Source organism: Sinohyriopsis cumingii, chromosome 6 (assembly GCF_028554795.1).
Source record: "Sinohyriopsis cumingii isolate HCF-2022 chromosome 6, ASM2855479v2, whole genome shotgun sequence".
Lineage (NCBI taxonomy): Eukaryota > Metazoa > Mollusca > Bivalvia > Unionida > Unionidae > Sinohyriopsis > Sinohyriopsis cumingii.
In genome coordinates this window covers 162846594-162867490 of record NC_142966.1, presented here as the reverse complement: position 1 = coordinate 162867490, position 20897 = coordinate 162846594, and the positions used below count along the sequence as shown (strand labels likewise).

The following is a 20897-nucleotide window of genomic DNA, read 5'->3' as shown; positions in this document are numbered from 1 at the left end:
GCATTATGAAGATTTTCATAGTCGGAATTCGCAGTTTCTTTCTCTTGTTGAGTTGATTTTTGCGATATCCCCGAAGATTTTTTTTCCTCCTTCCTTGTATTTGCGTGATCCAGAAAATCACTATAATGAAAACTTGTTCTCCTCGCCTCAGATAAATTATATTTAGCTCGAAATAAATTATTATACCAAACTCCCCGCGATTTAATTTTTTTCAATCCCTCCTCCGTTAAAAAAACTTTTCTATTGTCAAAGGAATCTTCGGCAAATATAGCAAATATTTTAGTATCTTTGCCAAATAGGTCAAATTGTTCTTGCAATGTTTTCCAACCATTCTCGGTAAAATTTTTTTTTATTATATCTCGAGGTTGAATATCTTTATCTTCCTCTTTTTTTTCTTCTTCTTCTTCCTCTTGCTCTTGTTCTTCTTCTTGCGCTTGTTCTTGCCGTAATTTTTGATCTTCATCTAATTCTTCAGGAATTTGCCCCGTCCTCAATTCTGCTTGTGCTCGTGCTTGTGCTTGTGCTCGTGCTTGTGCTTGTTCTTGTTGTGCTTGTGCTTGTGCTCGTGCTCGTGCTTGTGCTTGTGCTCGTGTTTGTGTTTGTACTATTCGCTCCGGCAATAATCGAGTGTGTTGCTCGATATCTCTCGTCATAGGAATAAGCCCCTTCTTCCTGAGTTCCTTATCTTCCTTTTTATCGCCGTATGCGACTTGCTCGATTGCTCCAGTGACTGGACTCAACAACTTTGACGATATCTCGGTAATTCCATACTGAGAATCTTCGTAATCACGAACTTTTTTCTTAAATAATTGTTTTACCGGGATAAGTTTCTTCACTGCCGCTAATTGCTCTCGCGCTAATCTTGCAGAGTGAGGCTCTCCAACTCTACTAGCTTTCCGACTCATATTATTTTCAACTATATTGTTTTAATGCGAGGTAAAATTAGGATCAGCAGCCAAACTTTGCAAACTTCATCGACACCAGAATAAATTTCCCCCCCCCCCCTTTTTTTACTTGTCTAGAATCATTGAATTTGCACACAAAAAATTGCAGTCGGGAGTGAATTTACGCAAATTAATTTTCGTAGGAAGGCTTATTTTTGAAATCTGAGGCTTCTACGGGAAATGTTCTCGTAGGAAGGCTTATTTGGTCTGGAACCACTGGTCTGTAGAACTTCCCTGCTGCTTACTTCAACATTGATTTGGTGTATGAACTTCTCAAGGCATGTAAATAATGACCTTCCGATATGGATGTTTGGATCCAAATAAGGTGAATTCTTGCCAATTAATGTTGTGTAGAATCAAATTCTGAAAAAGGACATCCATTACTGAAATAGCTGGCGTTACATGCCTACATGACCTGCACGACTATACAAACGCTAGATTATTAATGGTCTAGTTGATAGCATAATTTTGAATTGATGTTTGCAGCAAAATAAAATCAGTGATACTTTTTACATGAATTAGTGATGAAGGAATGGAGATACATTTGATATAATGGATACATTTATTGTTACTGGAGAGGGAAAGCATACTCCTCCTTATGACCTTGAATGCATGACATCAGTGCATACAGTCTACATAACCAGAGACCATTTCTAATGTCATTAATATTGTCCAATTCAGAAACCTGCTACTGTTAAACTCGTACTTAATGAATTTGTTTTATTGTATATTTTTGGTATTAGATCATGTAATGTACCTTTAAAACCAGTGTTTAACTTAAGTATTAAAGTGAAAGTATTACATGTAACATACCTTTAAAACCAGTGTTTAACTTAAGTATTAAAGTGAACACAGTTTAACAATAACTAATATTATTGAATCCACAACTCTTTTACCATCATTTTGAACTTACCTTACACTGAGAAGTTGAACTGGTGGTGAAAGATTATATATTTTAACTCCAATGCCTCCAATGAGTGCGTTTAGTTTACAGAATATGCTTAAATTTGTTTATGGAAAGAGGAAAATAATTGTTTTAATGTTTGCATGTGAAACAGTGTTACTGTCCAATACAGTAATATAGATAAGTTTCTTCCTTTTTAAATTATAATTTGAAGGGATGAAATCAAATATTTTGCCAATTTTTGTTTGTTTTTAATACCTAGTAGTCACAAGAACTCTGCTATCACAAATACCATGAAATAACCTACTGACAGCTTCACAGAAAAACCATAAACTGTAAAAACTTTCTAATTATAAATCTGGAGGGAATAATGAACTGCAATGTGTACAAGATTTTTATTTTGCAGTTTTCCCATTCACTGTATGTACCGCACAACCAGTCCTTCTACAGTCATGACAATTGAATAGATAATTTGTATTATGAAGAATTGAATATATTGGGTTAGATGGAAGATGTTTCAGCAAGGGTTTGTGTTTATAATCGTCATAAAAGTAATTTGTATTGAACATTAAAGTAAAATTCTTGTCAGTATAGTTGATCTCTGTAATTTAATTAGTTATGTCATTAAGTTCAGAAATGTGTAAATTTGTTTCTGGTGTCACGTTTCTTGGAGGGTGTACTCTATTAACCAAAACATTGATCGTTTTGAAACTTTTTTATGATTGACAATGTTTAAGTAATTGAAAACAACTTGACTAGTCCCCTTGCAACATTAAAAAGGAGGGGATTTCGTCTTCATGTCTCACCATTAGCAATTAAATTCATCTACTATGATGTTAAAGATACAAACTTGAAATTTTTGGACAAGACCTATGGTAGACTTTAGATATACATTGCGATTTTAGAATCTTCATTAAGACTCCTGGGATGAGACCAGTTTCTAGGAAAATTTGTTAAACTCTAGAGATTTAACGTCTTGTTGGTAGAGAGTTTTAGTTGGTTTGTGTCATCTTGAAGGCCATACTTTATTCTTTCAATGTTTCTTTAACTCCAATAAAATTAACTGTTCTTAAGTGATGCGACCTGTTCAAAATGTTTCCTTTTATACCTTGTCAACAAGCTGGCGGTACATGTGATTTTCTTTGTTCATCTATGCTTGTGTGTTAATCTGCCATCGGTATTTATGCTAAAACGTGTATACATCTTCACTTGTTTTCATTAAACTTTCACCAAGGGTGATCATGGGATTAGTATACGTTTAGATACACAGTATGCGTTTATCATTTAGATGCACAGGACTATTTTATTTTACGTACCAGAGATATGGCCTAATGTGATGTTCAATCAGTAACACTTGAGAGGGCCACGACCCAATTACACCAGAAATTTACTCTTATCCACTGCTCTAAAACTGCGTATATAAACTGCTTTTGTTCTAGGAGAATACATTACATTTCATCCCATGGCGACAGTAGTATATACTGTTTGTATAACAAACAATGAAAACAAATATCCCCTCAAGGCCGTTTGCGCCTTAATCAGTTTCTTTATCTCGCGACCATACTACGTGTTGACAAGCTCAATTTGTTAGACTAGTTAAGTTAATTCCTACTTATTATTTTGAGTGTCAGCCTTTTAAAATCGAACACAAGGTTTATTTCAACATTTTGAACCGTAAAAACAAACGAAAACTAGGTGAAAATGTTCATCATGCAACAGAGGTACATCCATGTTACTATCGACTCGAACGAACGCATTTCAGGTAAGTCGGCATCTTAGCTTTTCAGGCACACATAAACAGTACCTTCGCGCTAATCGGCAATTGTACGCACAAAATATGACAATACATGTCATTGGATTGTATGTGCAGCGATGAAAATAGGCACTATTTTGGAATCCTTTTATAATAGGCACTATTTTGGAATCCTTTTATAATAGGCACTATTTTGGAATCGTTTTATAATAGGCACTATTTTGGAATCGTTTTATAATAGGCACTATTTTGGAATCGTTTTATAATAGGCACTATTTTGGAATCGTTTTATAATAGGCACTATTTTGGAATCATTTTATAATAGGCACTATTTTGGAATCATTTTATAATAGGCACTATTTTGGAATCATTTTATAATAGGCACTATTTTGGAATCATTTTATAATAGGCACTATTTTGGAATCATTTTATAATAGGCACTATTTTGGAATCATTTTATAATAGGTGAATGCATCTACGAAATGCCGTTTTGGATTGATCACAGTATATATATATATGTTTCTGTAACAAATGCGCAGCTACAAAAATTTCTAGGGCTTGTGTCAGATTAAAAAGATCTCATTCCTTTATTAAAATATTGTCCTCGTTTCAGGCATTTCCTCTCGTATCGACGAGAGATCTGACGAATATTAACTGTTCTAGTTTACACCTTATTCATCATCCAGAAAATGCACAACACTTGTTCATCGAATTATAATTTCAAACAGGATTGTCGCTAAGGGGTCCATGGTACTGTTGAATTATTGTTGATTGAACGTAAACTCCGATTAGAAATTAGAAATCAATGAATGGGTTGATTTAAACGTTGTGCGTTTTATATATCCACGATGCCTTTTGTTTTTAAAATTTATAGGGGATACAAACAAACTGGATGTTATGATAATGCTATAGTCTGCTCATTCTGGTAATAGAAACATGTCACAACTCTTAGACTGGTTCTGGGAATGGATAGGATATCACGAGGCTTGGTTGTTGTGAAGGCCTACGGCTGCCAAGCATTTTTTTTAAACCTGCAGGTCTGGTTGTCAGGATGAATCTGAATGCATAACTATGGCAGGTTAAATGGGAGAGACCGACAGTAGCGCAATAAGTAATTTGTCAAAAGTATGGCCCTCTGATGCAAAATCAATGCCATTGAGTTGTCCATCCGGTTGCCCATCTTACACGTTAATCTCACTAATACACATAATTTGAAACGTTGTAAAACCTTAATCCGTGATTTAAACTTCTAAAACCCAAAACCGTAATTTATACAGGTCTTAATTTTGACAAGTTTTTGTTCAAGGTTTGAAAAAGATTTGTATCATTTCGTGTAGAGAGGAACTTGCATGCAGATTGCTAGAACTAGCAATAGGATGCTATCTTACAAGGCCAGTCCAAGTCGAGATAGAGTAATACGATTTAAAAGAAAACGATTTAATGGTATCGATCAAATGATGATGTGGCGAACCAGTTATGTAGCAAGGATGAAAATTCAAACGAGTTTTTATTGCTAGACTGCCCGGAATAAGTTTATCGAGTTACAGAGCAAGCGCATATACGGTTATGAAAGGTCTGTATTCTTAGGGCTTGTTTGCACTATTCAGCATTGAATTGTCATTCGAGATTTGTGCCCATAGCAACGTTAAAACAAGACTGAAATTGTGAACACTATTTATTGACATCATGTTGCTTAGGAAACAAAACTGCCTTTACGCATTAATGCAGTTGCACGTGCGCTAAATGCGCGTTCTGCTCAAAGTGCGCAACATTTATTAAAGTTGTACTACGTTAGGGAAATTCATCTTTCCAAGGCAGTGAAAGAACCACCAAACTAATACGTACGAGTTTGCTGGACTTAATTTTCCAAAGGCTTTAATTTTAACGTTCTTGAAAATTTGTAACAGAAAACAAACCATATATTGCCATGTACGAGATTTTAATACAAGTAGGTATTATTGACGACATCAGTTGCCATTACGTAATATGCACACATGAAAATAGTGTTAATGTTTTTATTAAGTAAATATATTCATTAAGATTACACTCTTGGCCATTATATTTTAAAACCAATGGTTACATCACAAGATTGAATTGTTTTAAATCTTACAAATGTAGTGTTGTTTGCTAGTGCAATCTTCATCGTTCATTTTGTAATCGAAGAGTTTGGCCATGTCACCACAATTCTCCTTATTGCTCCAATTGTCGGGTTGATCCTGTGCCCAGAAAACCGAGCGAACCTTTACACCATTCAACCAGAACCACTGTCCTTCTGAGGATGCGTCCGTTGTACCGACCCAAACGCCACCGCAAGCACCTGAAGTACAATACAATATGTATAGAACAAATATTCAACGCATTAGAGATTTAGTGTATCATATAGCACGAGGTCTAAACCGGAAAGGGCGAAAACCAACGAGTCCACTAAAATTCAATATAGTTTCCTAGGAAACAAAATGAAAATTTCAATTTGCAGTATTGTGAATTAATCACATAGCCTCAAAAGCTCTTCAAGTTCAAAAGTAGAGGTATTCCGAATTAAATCCAACTGCTGTTTCAAATGAATTCCCATCTTTAATGTGGTGATGTACCAATAGCCTGGAACAGTTTATTTACGCAAAGTATGGATCACAATGATATAATCCAAAATAATCCATAACTTGCTTCTTTGTCAGAAATTAGTATTTAGAATTTTGTTCCAATTGAATAGATACACTATAAGACCGATACCTCTTCAGATACAAAATAAAATTCTGATGCAACAACCTTAATATAAAAAGGAAGACAATATAATACGACTAGGGTGAGTGAAAAGTTCCATTTCCAGAATATTCCGAGTTTTAATCGGGTATATCCCTAAAACATTAGTAAAGAATATAGTAAACAGAAACTAGGAATTCGTGAGAAAAATCGATGTCTTCAACCCAAATCAAGTAAACACGTTTACCCTCAAATAATTATCTGAATATAGTAGTTTCATACAAAAGCTTTGTTTTCTTAGCCGCGATGTACACATTTTGTCGGAAGTGGTCAACCATGACGATTTTTTTCTCTCAACCATCGTTAGGTTTATCTGAAAATATGCACTTTGTGTGAACGTTATTAAAGTGCCTGTCATCAAACAATCTGGCAGGAGATCTGAACCGGGCCAGCTAATCATAAAATCGGATAACGACGGCATGAAGACTGCAAGCTGAATTTGTCTCAAAGGAAAGACTGATAGGGAAGAATAACCTTATATGCAAAATTTCTATTAAATACGACAAAAATGTGGTATAAACCTATTAAAATTCTGCAGAAGCTTCGTACTTTTAGTTCCTTATGTTTTTGCATCATTTTCCTTACCATACTCTTTATCTTACCTTTTGTTCCGTCAAAAGGATTTTATTGACATGCCGTCAAACCCTACATAAATTACATACTTGCACCCCCGCCTGTATTTTGAAATCACAGCAAAAATTAGATTGGTGGAATGGAGAAATAGTCATGGTATTAATAGTACATAAAAAAACTACTGATGCTTTACCTGCTTTCGATCGGGACACATCTCTGAAGTAGAGAAAGTTGACTTCCGTGAGACTGATCAAGTCCCCACCTAATTGCTGACAGTTTTTTCTGGCTTCAGCCCAGGTCCTACAGTCGCTGTTGAACCTGTAGCAAAACTTCTCTTGATAATAATACTCAAATCCAGTAGGACACGTACTATTGCCTGCAAATAGAGAAAAATCGGTCACTGAAAGTAATCGAATTCGAATCCCGTGCTTCTGAGAATTAAAGTATCGAATTTGACATGTATGAAAATAAAACCATGTCAATACTGCATTTATTTGGGCAACGCCGTCAACTATGTGGACGTTCTAAAAATTAGTTTCAATATAATGAATTCTGTTTTAATGACTAGAAACCTCTGTTTTCATGCTTCGAATTAAACGGATTGAAACATTAAAATGGATTTTACGGCACACCAAAACTAGCGCCACAAAAGGTTTATAATAAGGAATGAATATATTTATCTCAAACGATAAAAGTATAAAAATGACGGAAATATACGAGGGTTCTGATCAAAGGGGAGCGAGCATTAATTTGTAAAATGGTAAGATCATACACGAATTTGGGCGATTTATAGTACGAATGTCTAATACCGAATTAAGATTTCACTAAATGCGTCAACTTCCTTCAAAAATTTAAAAATAAAAGATATGGTATCAAACAAGTTCATGTGCTGAACAGTAGCGATCGCGTCTGGGTTGGAGGCAAAAGTGCTTTATAGAGAACGGTTCTCTGCAAGAAAAGCACTATGGTGGATACCCATCTTCGCCCTTAGATGGGGAGGTGGGTTACAAGTAAAAGGGCACAATTTATATCTAAATATTTTAAACGGTCACTTTCAATTATATGCAACTGCAGTTCTAGGAATTGAACTAGTAATTACATTTTAATTCATTCAGATTCTATTCTGGAACAGTAAAGACTGAATGTAATACATGTAAATATTACCACACCTCTCGCACGATAGCTAGTGTTTAGTCATTTTGTTATGTCCCGTCATGTGTACAAACACAAATGCCCGACTTAACACCTTTAGTTTGACTTAGGTGTCAGCTGCACCACAATGCTTTTTAGTCTTAATTTGGTTATTCTGCATTTTAAATTTCAATATTAACCAACAATTTTAACTCTTAAAATCTTATTGCGCTTTATAATTTATACAGATCCGATCACTTTTATTCGTACTTTTTAAATGTACGTCTTGCTCAGTCTCTTGCATTGTCAGTGCAATGTTGAACAATCTCCAGTGGGAATCACTCGAATCCAGGCGAACTAAAGCCCAGTTGACCATATTTATACACTATTGCGAACAATCTAGTGGACACAAGTGGGAAAGTACCCGACTATGGCATATAGATAAACTAGGGCAAACAGGAAAAAGTCAGCATCGACAAATTTTTAAGTTAAGCTTCTTCCCACGTACAGTAGGGACTTGTAACAATTGCAGAAGCTAATGACTTGGTATCTCACAAGCAGAAGCTTTCAAATATAGCATTCTAATGGACTAGTCAGCTACAAGATCCGCTTCTCAGGGCTATGCTGGTTTCTGTCCTATCACTTCCGTCTATCTTTAAAAAAGCACCACCCGTTTCTTAAGTGGTACTGTCAACATATTTATAGATCTTTCGCTGCGTTTTGTCCGATTTGTGTCTACACGTCTAACGAATTCTGCTTACTGTAATGCCTCATTTGTTTCACAAAATGCTCAGCAAAGCACATGATGAATTTGTGTTAAAATCATCCAGACGTTAACTAAACCAGATCATAATTCTAATTCTTGCAACGACTACCTGGCCCCAACCGATGGTTCTGTGTATGTGTGTGTGGGGTGGGAGGTGGGGATTTGCTCAAGGTCTGTTTTATCGAATGGCTTTGTTATTCCATGATGCCTTCCATTTAAATATTTTTATATATACTAGCTTTAAAATCGGGGGATGGAAACTTCAAACTGCATGACCAGATCGGGTCTCAATGCGCCGGCAATCTGATCAACTCCGTTCATTCAGATTCATTGCTATAATAGTTGATACCACTACATTTACCCCCATTTGCTGGTGCATCGTGCGTGGGCAGATCAGGATGCATCTGCAGTTGGACCCGACGTATGCAAGATTATAAATGGTAATAGTAATTAACAGAATAATAAAATACATGCTTACTGAGTTTGGCCGTGGGAGATGACATGGTCCTCAATAAGTCGTCCAGTTTCCTTTCCAAGTCTGCAATCTTCGTACTAATAACCGTAAATTTCGCATTGGTAGCATCAACAATTTTGTTCATCTCCGTACACACGTCGCTGGAATTGCGGACGATGTTTTGACGAAACAAATCTCCAAAGAACACATTCAGACCGCTTGCTGCAGATTCATCTATAAGGCTCAGCAGGGTAAGTGAAAACAAGATTATCATTCTCATTTTCAACAACGTTCCTACAGCAAAATGGAGTGGTCAATAACACGTATCCTACTACGCACTGGCTTAAGCAAGGAAAGTTCAGTTTAGTTATCCAGAAGAATCGGAGTTTTTATAATGCACGCACGTCCCTATGAACAGAGGGGAATGTGATCGCAATTGTTCATAAAAAATACGAGCAAAACAAAATATTCATAACTTATACATGAACCAAAAACGCAGAAAGGTTTCACTGCCGCGTACAACGTTACCTGCTGTGGTTTAAATTTTGCCTCGGCTATTTCAAAATACTGAACTGAGTTCACCCACTCCTGCACGATGAAAGTGCTTGCATTGAGAAATCGGACAATCTCATTTTCCCTGGCCTTGATTGTGATCACAACCAGGTGTGTGTCATTTGGATTTTGTAACGTAGCTTTAACACTTGTTCAGTCATATTGCAACAAGGTTTCAGTCATAATCACAACCAGGTCATTTACAGAGTAAATTCTTGCTATGTTATCCGAATACAGAGAAGTTTATTCACAAAGCTGTTCACTTTACGGTTGCAATTTTGTTCATAAGATCAAGTACATAATTAAATTAAAAGCTACAAGTAAAATGCACGTATCGTGTAACTTATGGCGTTACTTTTCTAGAAACGCTACTTGGCAGAACGTTACAAGAGGGATTTTTTGGCCTAAATTTGCATTAGCCAGAAAATGGTATGAAAAATAAAAGACCACGTGTTCCAGACCTAAATACGATGGATTGGTTGTAATTTGAATTACTACTTTAAAGATACGAACTTGTAAAGCGAAGGACATCAACGCCCTATCTTTGTTCTTTACTTCATAAAGTACACATTGTTTGCAAGTAGAAAAGTAATGGTACCTCCAGAGCAAATCAACTTTTTACAAAGCATCCAAAAATAATTTACTGTTTTGCGAGACCGGATAACATAATTCAATCGTCTTCATTGGTAAGAAAACGTTCCTTCGGATTTAGCGGAACTGCAATTCTCTATCAAAAGTCGCTGCAGGTCTCGCCAACAAAAAACGTTGGAAAGGATAGAATTATTGCAGTTGAAATTGGTTTGCGCACTGTCATATTATTCATGTTCTGGGTGTGGTTGCCTTCCACGAATGCCACTTTAGATGATTATTAGGAAGTAATGGAAACTGTGGAATGCCTATGTGTGGAGTATAGCCAGAAAATGTACTTTCGATTAAAAATTTGTGCCGATTTCAATGCAGAGTTGCCGAATAATGTAAGAATGACAAAGTCAATTTATTGCACCCCTTTCTTAAACTAGTCATCTTACATTTATAAGTTATACGCACCTGCTAAAATGCAGTGAGATACATTTTGATCACGTGACGTTAGTTACTCGTCCGTGATTGATTATATTCTTGTTCCCTCTTTAAAATAAATTTTGTCAGTAGTGCCAGCATTGAAGATGATCATCATCTAAATCTGTCTGATGTTACGAGTCTATGCTCTTAAAATAATTAACAGAAAATTGCGAAAACAACTAGCTTTGTACAACTCAATAAATAATTTATTTCCCTCGAATATAAACTAAAAATGTATAAATAACATGATGCATTGTGAATTATACCCCCCCACAATAGAATTACAGACACAAGTCCTGATAATTAAAGTTCTGAATAAAATTTAGTAGAAATTCAAATTAAATCCAAGATGTAAGCGGTGATGTGATTTTGGAGGCCTGTATTATGCTGTTGTACCAATAGTCATTTGCTGAAACACAGTAATATCCTTCCAGGTTTGAATTCACTATAAATTCCAGTGAATATCTCTGTCCAAGAATATAATGCTTTTTAATGAGCAATCTATATTTCCAGAGAAAATAATCACCAAATTAAATAATTTGAAGAAATAAATTCCATCCCAAATGAACTTCTGGACACAACAATAATAAAAATTGATTCTGCTAGATCGTAATAATCTTTCCAGTGACAAGACTGTATAGTCCACTACCTGTCCTAAGTCACATTAACGTGTTATAAACGAAACATTGTCGAGAAAGTTCTTAATGCTTGCAAAATGAAACGTTATTTATAATTAGACTAAAATTATATTATAAGACCCGGACTATGACAGGTACACCAGTTAGATTGCAGGGGAATTCCAATAATCTAGATCGAGACTCAGACAAACATATTTAATTCTATTATTAACGATCCTGATCTTAAACCCAAAGCCATAGTTAGTATAAGAGCTATGTATTAGCTGTATACATATTAAAAAATCAATAATTGAGGTCAAGTAGAAAAAAAAAAACAACTTGAATTTGGACAAGGTTAAGTCCAAAATATACAAGGTTTCATTACTCACATGATATAAAATATAAAAAATACAAACATCCCCCAAAACTAACTAACAAACAATGCAAATTAAATGTATATAACACTTCCCCTTCATAAGTAAAAAGAAAGATTTATGTAATAAAGCGTTGTTCTTGTACTATTAGTCAAATAGACATGGGATAAAAGTTACTTAAAGGTCACATGCCACCTATATTGTACAAACGTGTGATATTATCGTAGTTATAAACAAAACGCATTGGTTATGTATGCACACCATAAAAATGTTTAATTAGACTTAAAACTCCGCTTTATAAAATGAAAAAATTATTCGGCAATCTCCGTAAACAATCGGTAGTTTCCGCGTGCCAAAACCGGATATGACGTACATTTATCCCTTCTATTCAACCTAGCCATTCAACTGCTTAATTTCCCCACGTAAATGTTAATGTGCTATAGCGTACGATCGTGCTTTTGTACACCAAATATAGTGCACTGTGTTGCATAACGATGTAACCAAAAGACTGATGATGGGGAAAAAGCGTTTTTTTTTTCTTCCTAAAAACCATGGGGGCCCCGAGTGGCCGAGTGGTCTAAAGCGCTCTCCGTTACGGATCACTGCCATCTCACCTCTGTCTGCGTGAGTTCGAGTCTCGGATTCGGCTAATGTGGGGATGTGAGAAAGCTTGCCAGTAGCTTCTCGTGGGTCGATGGTTCTTTCCGGGTTTTTTCCGGGTTCTTCCTCCACCATTAAAACTGGCCGCGATGTATAGCCTATCGTGTGCTGAAAAATGGCGTTAAACCCTACGACAACAACTAAAAACCATGTTTACCAGAAAAAAGTGTATTTAATCTGTGGGATCGAATGGGGAGGGATGGGATAGTTGTATCATTTATGCCGGATTATTGTGAATTTGGCCCAAAGACAATTCGGCCCAACTCGAAATACAATTCGGCCAAACTTAACAATAGTTTGTACGTTCTTTTTCTTCAACAAAAAAGTAGATGCTATGTAAGATAGGTTTTAAGGGAGATCAAAAACCTAAATTTAAACAAATTATTTTGATATTCTTTGAAAGAAAATAATCATACTTCGTAACGTACATATTTATGAGAGAAATCACAAACTGACATATCTTGCTTGTTCTAATTAAAATATTTATATACATTTTTTATGCTTACAAATATATGCATCTGCACAACGACATTCTCAATTTAAGTCTTCCGGTCAAATTATCAATAATCATTTAAAAAACAAAAATACGTAACAAATAATATTCTACATAATACGTATACATTTTGCTAAGGGTAGAGTACATCAGATATTATAACAAATATACTTAATTTTAGGCTTCACGTTGTAACACAGCTGCATACAATATATACTAGATTACACACGAGAGAGAGAGAGAGAGAGAGAGAGAGAGAGAGAATAATGATGAGCATTTTGTCAGTATTTAGTTGCTGCAATATGAAACCCTTACCAGTTAATTTTATTGTTTGTTTTTATTTTTCAAGTTTCTTAGCATTTGCGTGCGTAAATTGAAAGCTTGTCATTACGGGTCAATATCGTCAGTCATATTTGCTCCATTATTCAGTATAAATTAGAAAGGAAATAATTTTGTGTTTAAATTGTGCCCCCCCCCCCACTCACGGTACAAAATAAATTGATAAACATACACTTGTTTGAAAATAAAATGAAAGAAATTAACCTTGCATTGTTATCATATATTCCTCTTTTTTCTTCATGCGAAAATTATTTAAAAAAATACATATCCACGAACTCCGCATATGTAGCGGATGCCGGCTTGCGTATGCATCCTTACTGTAGTGTGTATCGCTTATGTCAAATAACAAAATCGCAAATGAGACGCAAGTATCACCCGATTGCTTGAAGGCACCTGCCATTTACACATGATAAGTTACTTATTGCAAAGTGACTCAGATGGTATTGTATCCAGGTTAACTATAAGTTGGTATCTCGCAAATAAATAAAAAAAAAATCATTATTTTAAAATACATTCAATGTGAGTGCAAATGATAATCTTTTTGATAGCATGGGTTACAAAAGTATTATTATTATTATTTTTTTTTGGAGGGTTCTCTCTCATTTTGATCTTCACAGACCATTTAGGGAGGCCCTCCTGCCCTACATGTTTTGATTGGTATTCTGTATGTTTAGCTATCGTGTTATATTTTATCCATATTTTTTTTCAATGTATTCATCGTAGCTGAACCAAGGATTTTCTTCTATCCTTTTTTCCTCTTGTTGTCTTTTTCTCCTTTCTTGTCTTTTCGCTTTCGTCATTTCCCTAAGTGCTTTCCTTACTTCTGGGCTTGTTTCCTGCTTCTCTTTAGTGGAATTTTTGTATTTGGATGCTTCTTCCATTGTTTGTAGCGATTCTGAATCTTCGTTTGAATTTTGCTGCGGTGTCTTGTTTATTTGGATTATTTCTAATAGTCTGGGTGTTTCTGTTTTCTGAATCTGTTGTTGTTGTTGTTGTAGGGTTTAACGCCATTTTTCAGCACACGATAGGCTATACATCGCGGCCAGTATTAATGGTGGAGGAAGAACCCGGGAAAACCCCGGAAAGAACGACCGACCCACGAGAAGCTACTGGCAAGCTTTCTCACATACCCACATTAGCCGAATCCGAGACTCGAACCCACGCAGACAGAGGTGAGATGGCAGTGATCCGTAACAGAGAGCGCTTTAGACCACTCGACCACTCGGGGCCCCTTCTGAATCTGTTGTAATTTGAATGCTGTAATTTCTGAGTCATTTTCTTGCAGTAGTGGCTCATAAAACCGTCGTGATTGCATTGGTATCACTTCTTTTTCTTGTAGACTTCGTTTTGTTTGTTGTTGTTGTAGTTTGTTTTCTAGTTGTTGCCTTTGTTGTTGTTGTTGCCCAGTTTCAATATCTTGTTGGCTATGCATGCTATTTTGTTGTTGACCTTCTTGTATCTGTATTTGTATTTGTTGTTGTTGTTGTTTACATTCCTGTAATTCGTTTTCTACTGGAAGCTGGTCTCGAGTCTGTTGGTGTTGTTGTTGTTGACTTTTATTATCTTGCTGGTCTATGTTTTCTGGTTGCTGTTGTAGTTTTATTGTCTTTTGTTGTTCTTCTTGTCTATTTTCCATCACCTGTTGTTGCTGCCCTGTTTGTATCTTTGTTTGTTGCTGTTGTTGTTGCCTTTTATGTCCTTGTTGTTCATTTCCTCGTGTCTGTTTTTGTTGTTGCAGTTGAATATTTTAACCTTGTTTTTTGTTTGCAATTTCTTTCTGTAGTGTAGTTTCTCTCTCTTGTTGTTGTTGTTGTATTTGTTCTATCCTTTGCTTTTTTGCTGCTTGTTTCGGTATTTTCTGTTCTTGTATTTGTTGTCCCTGTTCTTGTAACTGCTGTTGTTGTTGTTGCTGCTGCTCATCTTGTTTTCTTGGTTGTTGTTGTTGTGGCTGCATATTTCCTATTACTATTTGTCTGCTGCTTGTTTTTGTTGTTGTCATTGTTGGTACTATATTTCCCGAATTCTGGGGACATTTGAATGGTGTGTGACCTGTATTCCCACATCTATTGCATGTTCTGTCATATATGCATCCTTTATACCACGTCTTTGCTAAGAATCCGAATATGTAAAAGGCTCTCTTTACTTTCTTCATATTACTTCCTTCTATTTCTAATATCCGTGTTCCGTCTAAAATTGATGTTGTTTCTATCTTTCTATTCCTTGCTGAGCTAACTGGAATATTGAATTTTTCCTCAAAACGCTTCACTATTTCTTCTATTGGAATTTCCAGCGGGATGTCTGTAACATGTAATACTCCTGTTCGTTTTTTTTTATCTCCCTTAGCAATGGTTCTGGTTCCTTTATTGTCACTCTTTCTTTCCCAATACGCATTTCTCCATATGGTAAAATCGGTTTCTTCCCTTTCGGTCTTGCTATGTAGCCTTTGTATCCATTAGGGTTTATAGAGTATACTCTGTTCATACATTCTGGGTTGGCTATTTTCATGGCTATCATTACCGTGGTTAGATTAGGTATATTTTCCCTTTGTATGTGCCTCATATCTATTTCTTGTGTTCCTTCCCTGTATTTACATTGTAAGTAGCTTCTTTCATGCATCACTACCCTTTCCAGCTTGAAGAATTTCTCAAGGTAATTGACTTCTCTTCTAGTCGCCATATTGCCTCGTGTTGCACGTGCTCTGGTTTCGATTTCTCGTTTTTCCATGTTGAGTTCCATTTGTTATTTGTTTCTTTTTGATTTGTTATTTTGTATAAGTTGATTCTTACCCTTTAAGATATTTGGAGTCCGTAATGGACAGTATAGATAGTCCTGTGGGGGAATCCAGTGCTTCTAAACTGTTTGCTTTGTCCTTGCCATTTTCAGACGATAAAAGAACGGACTGTACTTCTCAAGAAGGAGTATAAGAATGAAAAGTATTATTAAAGCAAGTTATTATTGTGTATACTATTTGCCCTGCAAACACCAATTATGATTACATATGGCAAACAAAATAGAAGCCCGGGTGATAAACACAACTGGGATGGAGCAATAAACTCATTGTTTAAACTTACCGACAGGATATCAAATATATAGGTTATTTTATTACAATGCAAACCAACCCCGGAAAAATGACTTTGGTATCTTTTTAAGGTGCTGATTTTTTCTTCTGAAGTCAAATTTGGTCCTTTGGATTCTTTAAGTGTGCCGATTTCTTTCATCTTTTTTATATAAAGGCTGCCGACACGGGGAAGCCAGCATTGGTTCTTCTTAACTGTATTAACAGGAATTTTCAAAATATATTGAAACAATGGAACAGTTTTGAAAGTCACACAATCTAGTGCGTCGTGCACGCATACTGATATAAGGCTGAACAGTAAATTAGGTTTCATTAGTTTCATCTAAAATATTCCCTATCCATAGTTTATAGTGTTTTATTTTTCGACAACAAGAAGCATGTACTTCGTCTTGTAGGGATAAATGTACGTCATTTCCGGTTGCGTCCTCTATAGGTGGGAAATCGTAACTAAGGTGAAGTAACATCGTTGTATACTTCTATTTCGAGTAATTAAATTATTATTTCTTCTTTACCCTTGATAAAAAAATTGAGTGCGAGTATAACTATTTTTAATCATGTAATGCAAATCTGATATAAATAGGAAAATGTTGAAGTATGGCCGGTGACCTTTAAGATTAAATATATGTGTGACACAAAGTATACATAAAAAATGTAAAATTCATATACACGTGAAAGTGCATCTGCTATTAAATCGTCTTTTCCTTTACCTGCCTAATGTCAATATTGTATTTCTGCAACATCAATCTCCACCTTAATAATCTCTGATGTTTGTTTTTCATCTTGTCAATGAAAGTAAGAGGGTTGTGATCACTAAACACAATAATTGTAGAAGGAGCTGAACTTAGATAGACTTCAAAGTGTTGTAATGCCAATATCGAAGGCAAATATTCCTTCTCAATAGTGGGATAATTTCTATGGTGCTTATATACTTTTTAAAATAACACACTGGATTATTTACACCATTTTTTGTCCTCTTGAATCAGTACTGCACCAACCTCAACATCATTGCATCAACAGATAATTTAAATGATTGACTGAAATTAGGTCCTGAATTAACTGGTGTACTCTTAATTATAGCCCTTAAATATCAAAAGCCTCCTGGCATTTTTCAGACCAATGCAACTTGGTTTTCTAGCTCAATAAATACATTTGTCAGGGTTTCAGCAATTATGGAAAATTTAACAAAATTTCCAGTGGTATACAGCCATACCCAGACATCGCATCAGCTTCTTATATATGGATAGGCAAAGGGAATTGAGAGATAACCTTGACCTTAGAATGTACAGGTTTAACTTGTCCATATCCCATGATTTATCCTAGAAATGTAACATACAAAACTCACGTTTGGATAAATTTATTGACAAATTCGCATCAGTGAGCCTGTCAAAGAATGTCTGAATTGGCTGTAGGTGATCTTTCCAGGTGTCGTTGCAGATGATGTAAGCATTTCAATTAATCAACCCAGATGTAATCATGTTTATTAAACTTTGAAAAATACAAGGCAAACCGTTCATCCCAAACAACATCATTTTATATTGATAAAGTTCAACCCTTTGCGTCAGAAGAATTTGCCAGAATCTTTCCAGAGGGCCAAATTTGGTGACATACTTTGTATTTTCAAATTTGTCATCGTTTCTTGGTAATCGAAATCATTTTATTTTAGTCACACTGTTTACCTTTCTGTAATATGTGCAGATGCCGAAAATATTATATGGTTGTGGTAGAAATATACCTGGTTAACCCCAGTCACTTTTACTCAGTTCTATGAAATCACTATCCAGAAAATACTGATTTTCTTTTTCGAAATATTCTTGTTTGAGAGGGTTTATCCTGCACGTAACTTGTATCACAGGTACGGGGTCTAGAATTTCAACGTTATGGTAGATTTTATTTGTTCGTGTAGGAACATTTGGAACTTGTTTCATATTCACGTAACAGCTGTTTTAGTTAATTTTTTCTTGTTTCTGCAGATGTGAAAGTCTTTGGACCAGATTATTCATAATTTCGGAATTCCGATGATTGGGTAGTCCTATGTCATTGCGTTCCATCGCTTAAATACTCACTGTGTGGGACACGTACAACTAAATTGATTGCATAATTAACACGGCTATCTCTATCAACATACTCCGTTAGCATATTTATATGGCAAATTTGTTTTTGTTTTCACCTCTAAGGAGTATTGATGATATAATTTAAATCACTTACTTTCTTTTCAACTATGTAAGAACTTAATTACTTAGCTTGAAAAGGATTACGTGATATGGGCAAGAGAGTCAAACCTATCACCAGGTTGAAAAATCCTTTTTTTTGTGTATTTTTATAATGCCTTAATTTCATTTTTGACTGAGTAGAGTGCTGATTAGTTCTCGCAACCTCACAAGCCTTTGACAACTTATATTTGAAGTTGGAAACATAATCGCAAAGATTAATTTCTTTATCTTCATTTGAAAGAAGTTTTTTTTCTTCTGTTAACAACTTCATTGGTCAGGCATATTATGTTAAAATGGACGGAATCCCAATGATTCTTGACCTGTCTCCCTAACAGCAAACAACAGTAAATAAACATCTTGATCCCAATCTTTTGCAGTATCAAGACAATAATGACCGAATCATATTTTTCAAAGTTTGATGGTATGTTTCTTTAGCCATTGGTTATCATGGTGATAGACAGAAGACTTAAATTGCTGGCTGCCTAATTCATGCATAACTTGTTGGAACATTCCAGAAACAAAATTTGACCCTTGATCAGATTAGATAAATTTTAGGCAGGCCAAATTAAGGAAAAAACTTTATCAAAGCTTTCACTACTCTTTTAGTTTTAATTTTTCTTAACGAAATTGCTTCTGGGAATCTTGCCGACGCACACAATTTGGTCAACAAGTATTGGTTGCCTGACTTAGTCTTAGGTAATCGACCAACATACACTACCATTATTCTGTTAAATGGTTAGTCAAGTGTAGGAATAGGTTGCAAATGTGTCTTCGGTATCTTCTGATTGGGTTATCCCACTATTTGACAAGTGAGAACAGCTCTGTAATATTTACAAACATCACTTTTAATTTTTGGCCAATATAAGTGATTTAGGATCTTGAGATAAGTCTTATTGGTCCCTAAATGGCAAGTCAGGGGAGTTTGATGGGCTAAACTAAACATTTCCTGTAGGAACGATTTTTGAAATAAATTTGATAGTTCACCTACCACTCGTCACCAGCTGGTACCTCAGGTGATCTCCATTTTCTCATAAGAATCACATTTTTATTAAAATATCAAACCGTTACTTCTGCGGCTTCAGTTTCTCTAATATCCCTCCAAAACAAACAGGAGGTCGCAGGTTCTATTTAATGTTCGACGACACGTTATTGTCATTTGTCACTCTGATTAGAATAAAGAGAATGAATAACTAAAATAGGATCATCGTGGTCAATACCCTTTGAGTGATCCAAATGAGGAGCAAAAGTCTGACAAATACATGCGTAAGCTAAAGGAATACATTCCTGATAAACATCATTTGTCAAGAACTTTCTTCGTCATAGCTGTAGTAACTGCACAAACTGACCATAAATCAGGGATTTATTTTTCGCTAGGATAGACTTTCCGATCCAAACAAACTTGCCAATTACAATTTGAATAACCACAACTCTATCTTCAGCTACGTCATTGCCTAGTAATAAATGTATATCCTCAATGAGTAAAGATCACACTGTTCTGCCTGTGACCACTCCTGTGAGAAAGTCTGATGACAACTGTACACAACAGAGAGAAACATTAATAAAATAAAATAAAAAAATGCAAAGACACCCACCAAACAAAAACAAAAAAACTAACAAACAAACTTACGGTATTGCGAATTAAATCGCAAAATATGTTTAGAATTACGAACACAAAACCTGAATATAAAAGTTCTGAATAAACTGAGTAGAAATTCAAATTAAATCCAACAATGAAAATCTTAATCTGACTGTGGCCGCCTGTATTGTGTTGTTGTACCAGTAGTCGTTTGTTGAAACACAGTCATATAATGCCAGGGTGAAATTATCTATAAACTCTAGCGATTATCTCTGTCTAAGAATAGTGTTTTTAAAAAAATGAACACTGTATTTCCAAAGAACATAATCACGGAATTAAATAATTTGAAGAACTAAATTCCATCCCAAGTGAAATTCTGGATACAACGATAATATCAACAATACTATTAATTGATTCTGCTAGATATTAAGCAGGAATAAATAATCTTTCCAGTGATTTTCGAAAAAAGCCAATTAGGTCATGGAAAATAACCTTTTAGAAACTTCTTAAAACTTATAAAATCAAATGTTACTGATAATTAGCAATCTATTACTAATATTATAAAACAGGGCATGGACTATGTCAGGTGCACCATGTACATTGTAGGGAATTGCCAATAACCTAGATTAGACCCAAATAAATACATTTACTTCTAT

At 35.3% G+C, this 20897-nt stretch overlaps 1 protein-coding gene across 1 annotated transcript; it reads right to left on the bottom strand.

Moving 5' to 3' along the window:
* Positions 1-5523: 5523 nt before the first annotated feature.
* On the bottom strand, positions 5524-9655 carry LOC149798438 (perlucin-like protein). The gene is made up of 3 exons (XM_089960605.1): positions 9310-9655; positions 7128-7310; positions 5524-5918 (listed from the first exon to the last, which is right to left on the bottom strand). Exons 1-3 carry the CDS (start codon positions 9563-9565, stop codon positions 5701-5703), a joined length of 657 nt encoding a protein of 218 aa, XP_089816731.1. The 5' UTR covers positions 9566-9655; the 3' UTR covers positions 5524-5700.
* Positions 9656-20897: the final 11242 nt, after the last annotated feature.

What these genes read in the sequence shown, in the direction of transcription:
- LOC149798438 (XM_089960605.1), bottom strand. Translation starts at nt 9,565, where the DNA reads ATGAGAATGATAATCTTGTTTTCACTTACCCTGCTGAGCCTTATAGAT. An exon ending in ATCTCCCACGGCCAAACTCA is followed by an intron (nt 7,311 to 9,309) that starts GTAAGCATGTAT and finishes CTCTATTTGCAG; the next exon opens with GCAATAGTACGTGTCCTACT. An exon ending in TGTGTCCCGATCGAAAGCAG is followed by an intron (nt 5,919 to 7,127) that starts GTAAAGCATCAG and finishes ATTGTACTTCAG; the next exon opens with GTGCTTGCGGTGGCGTTTGG.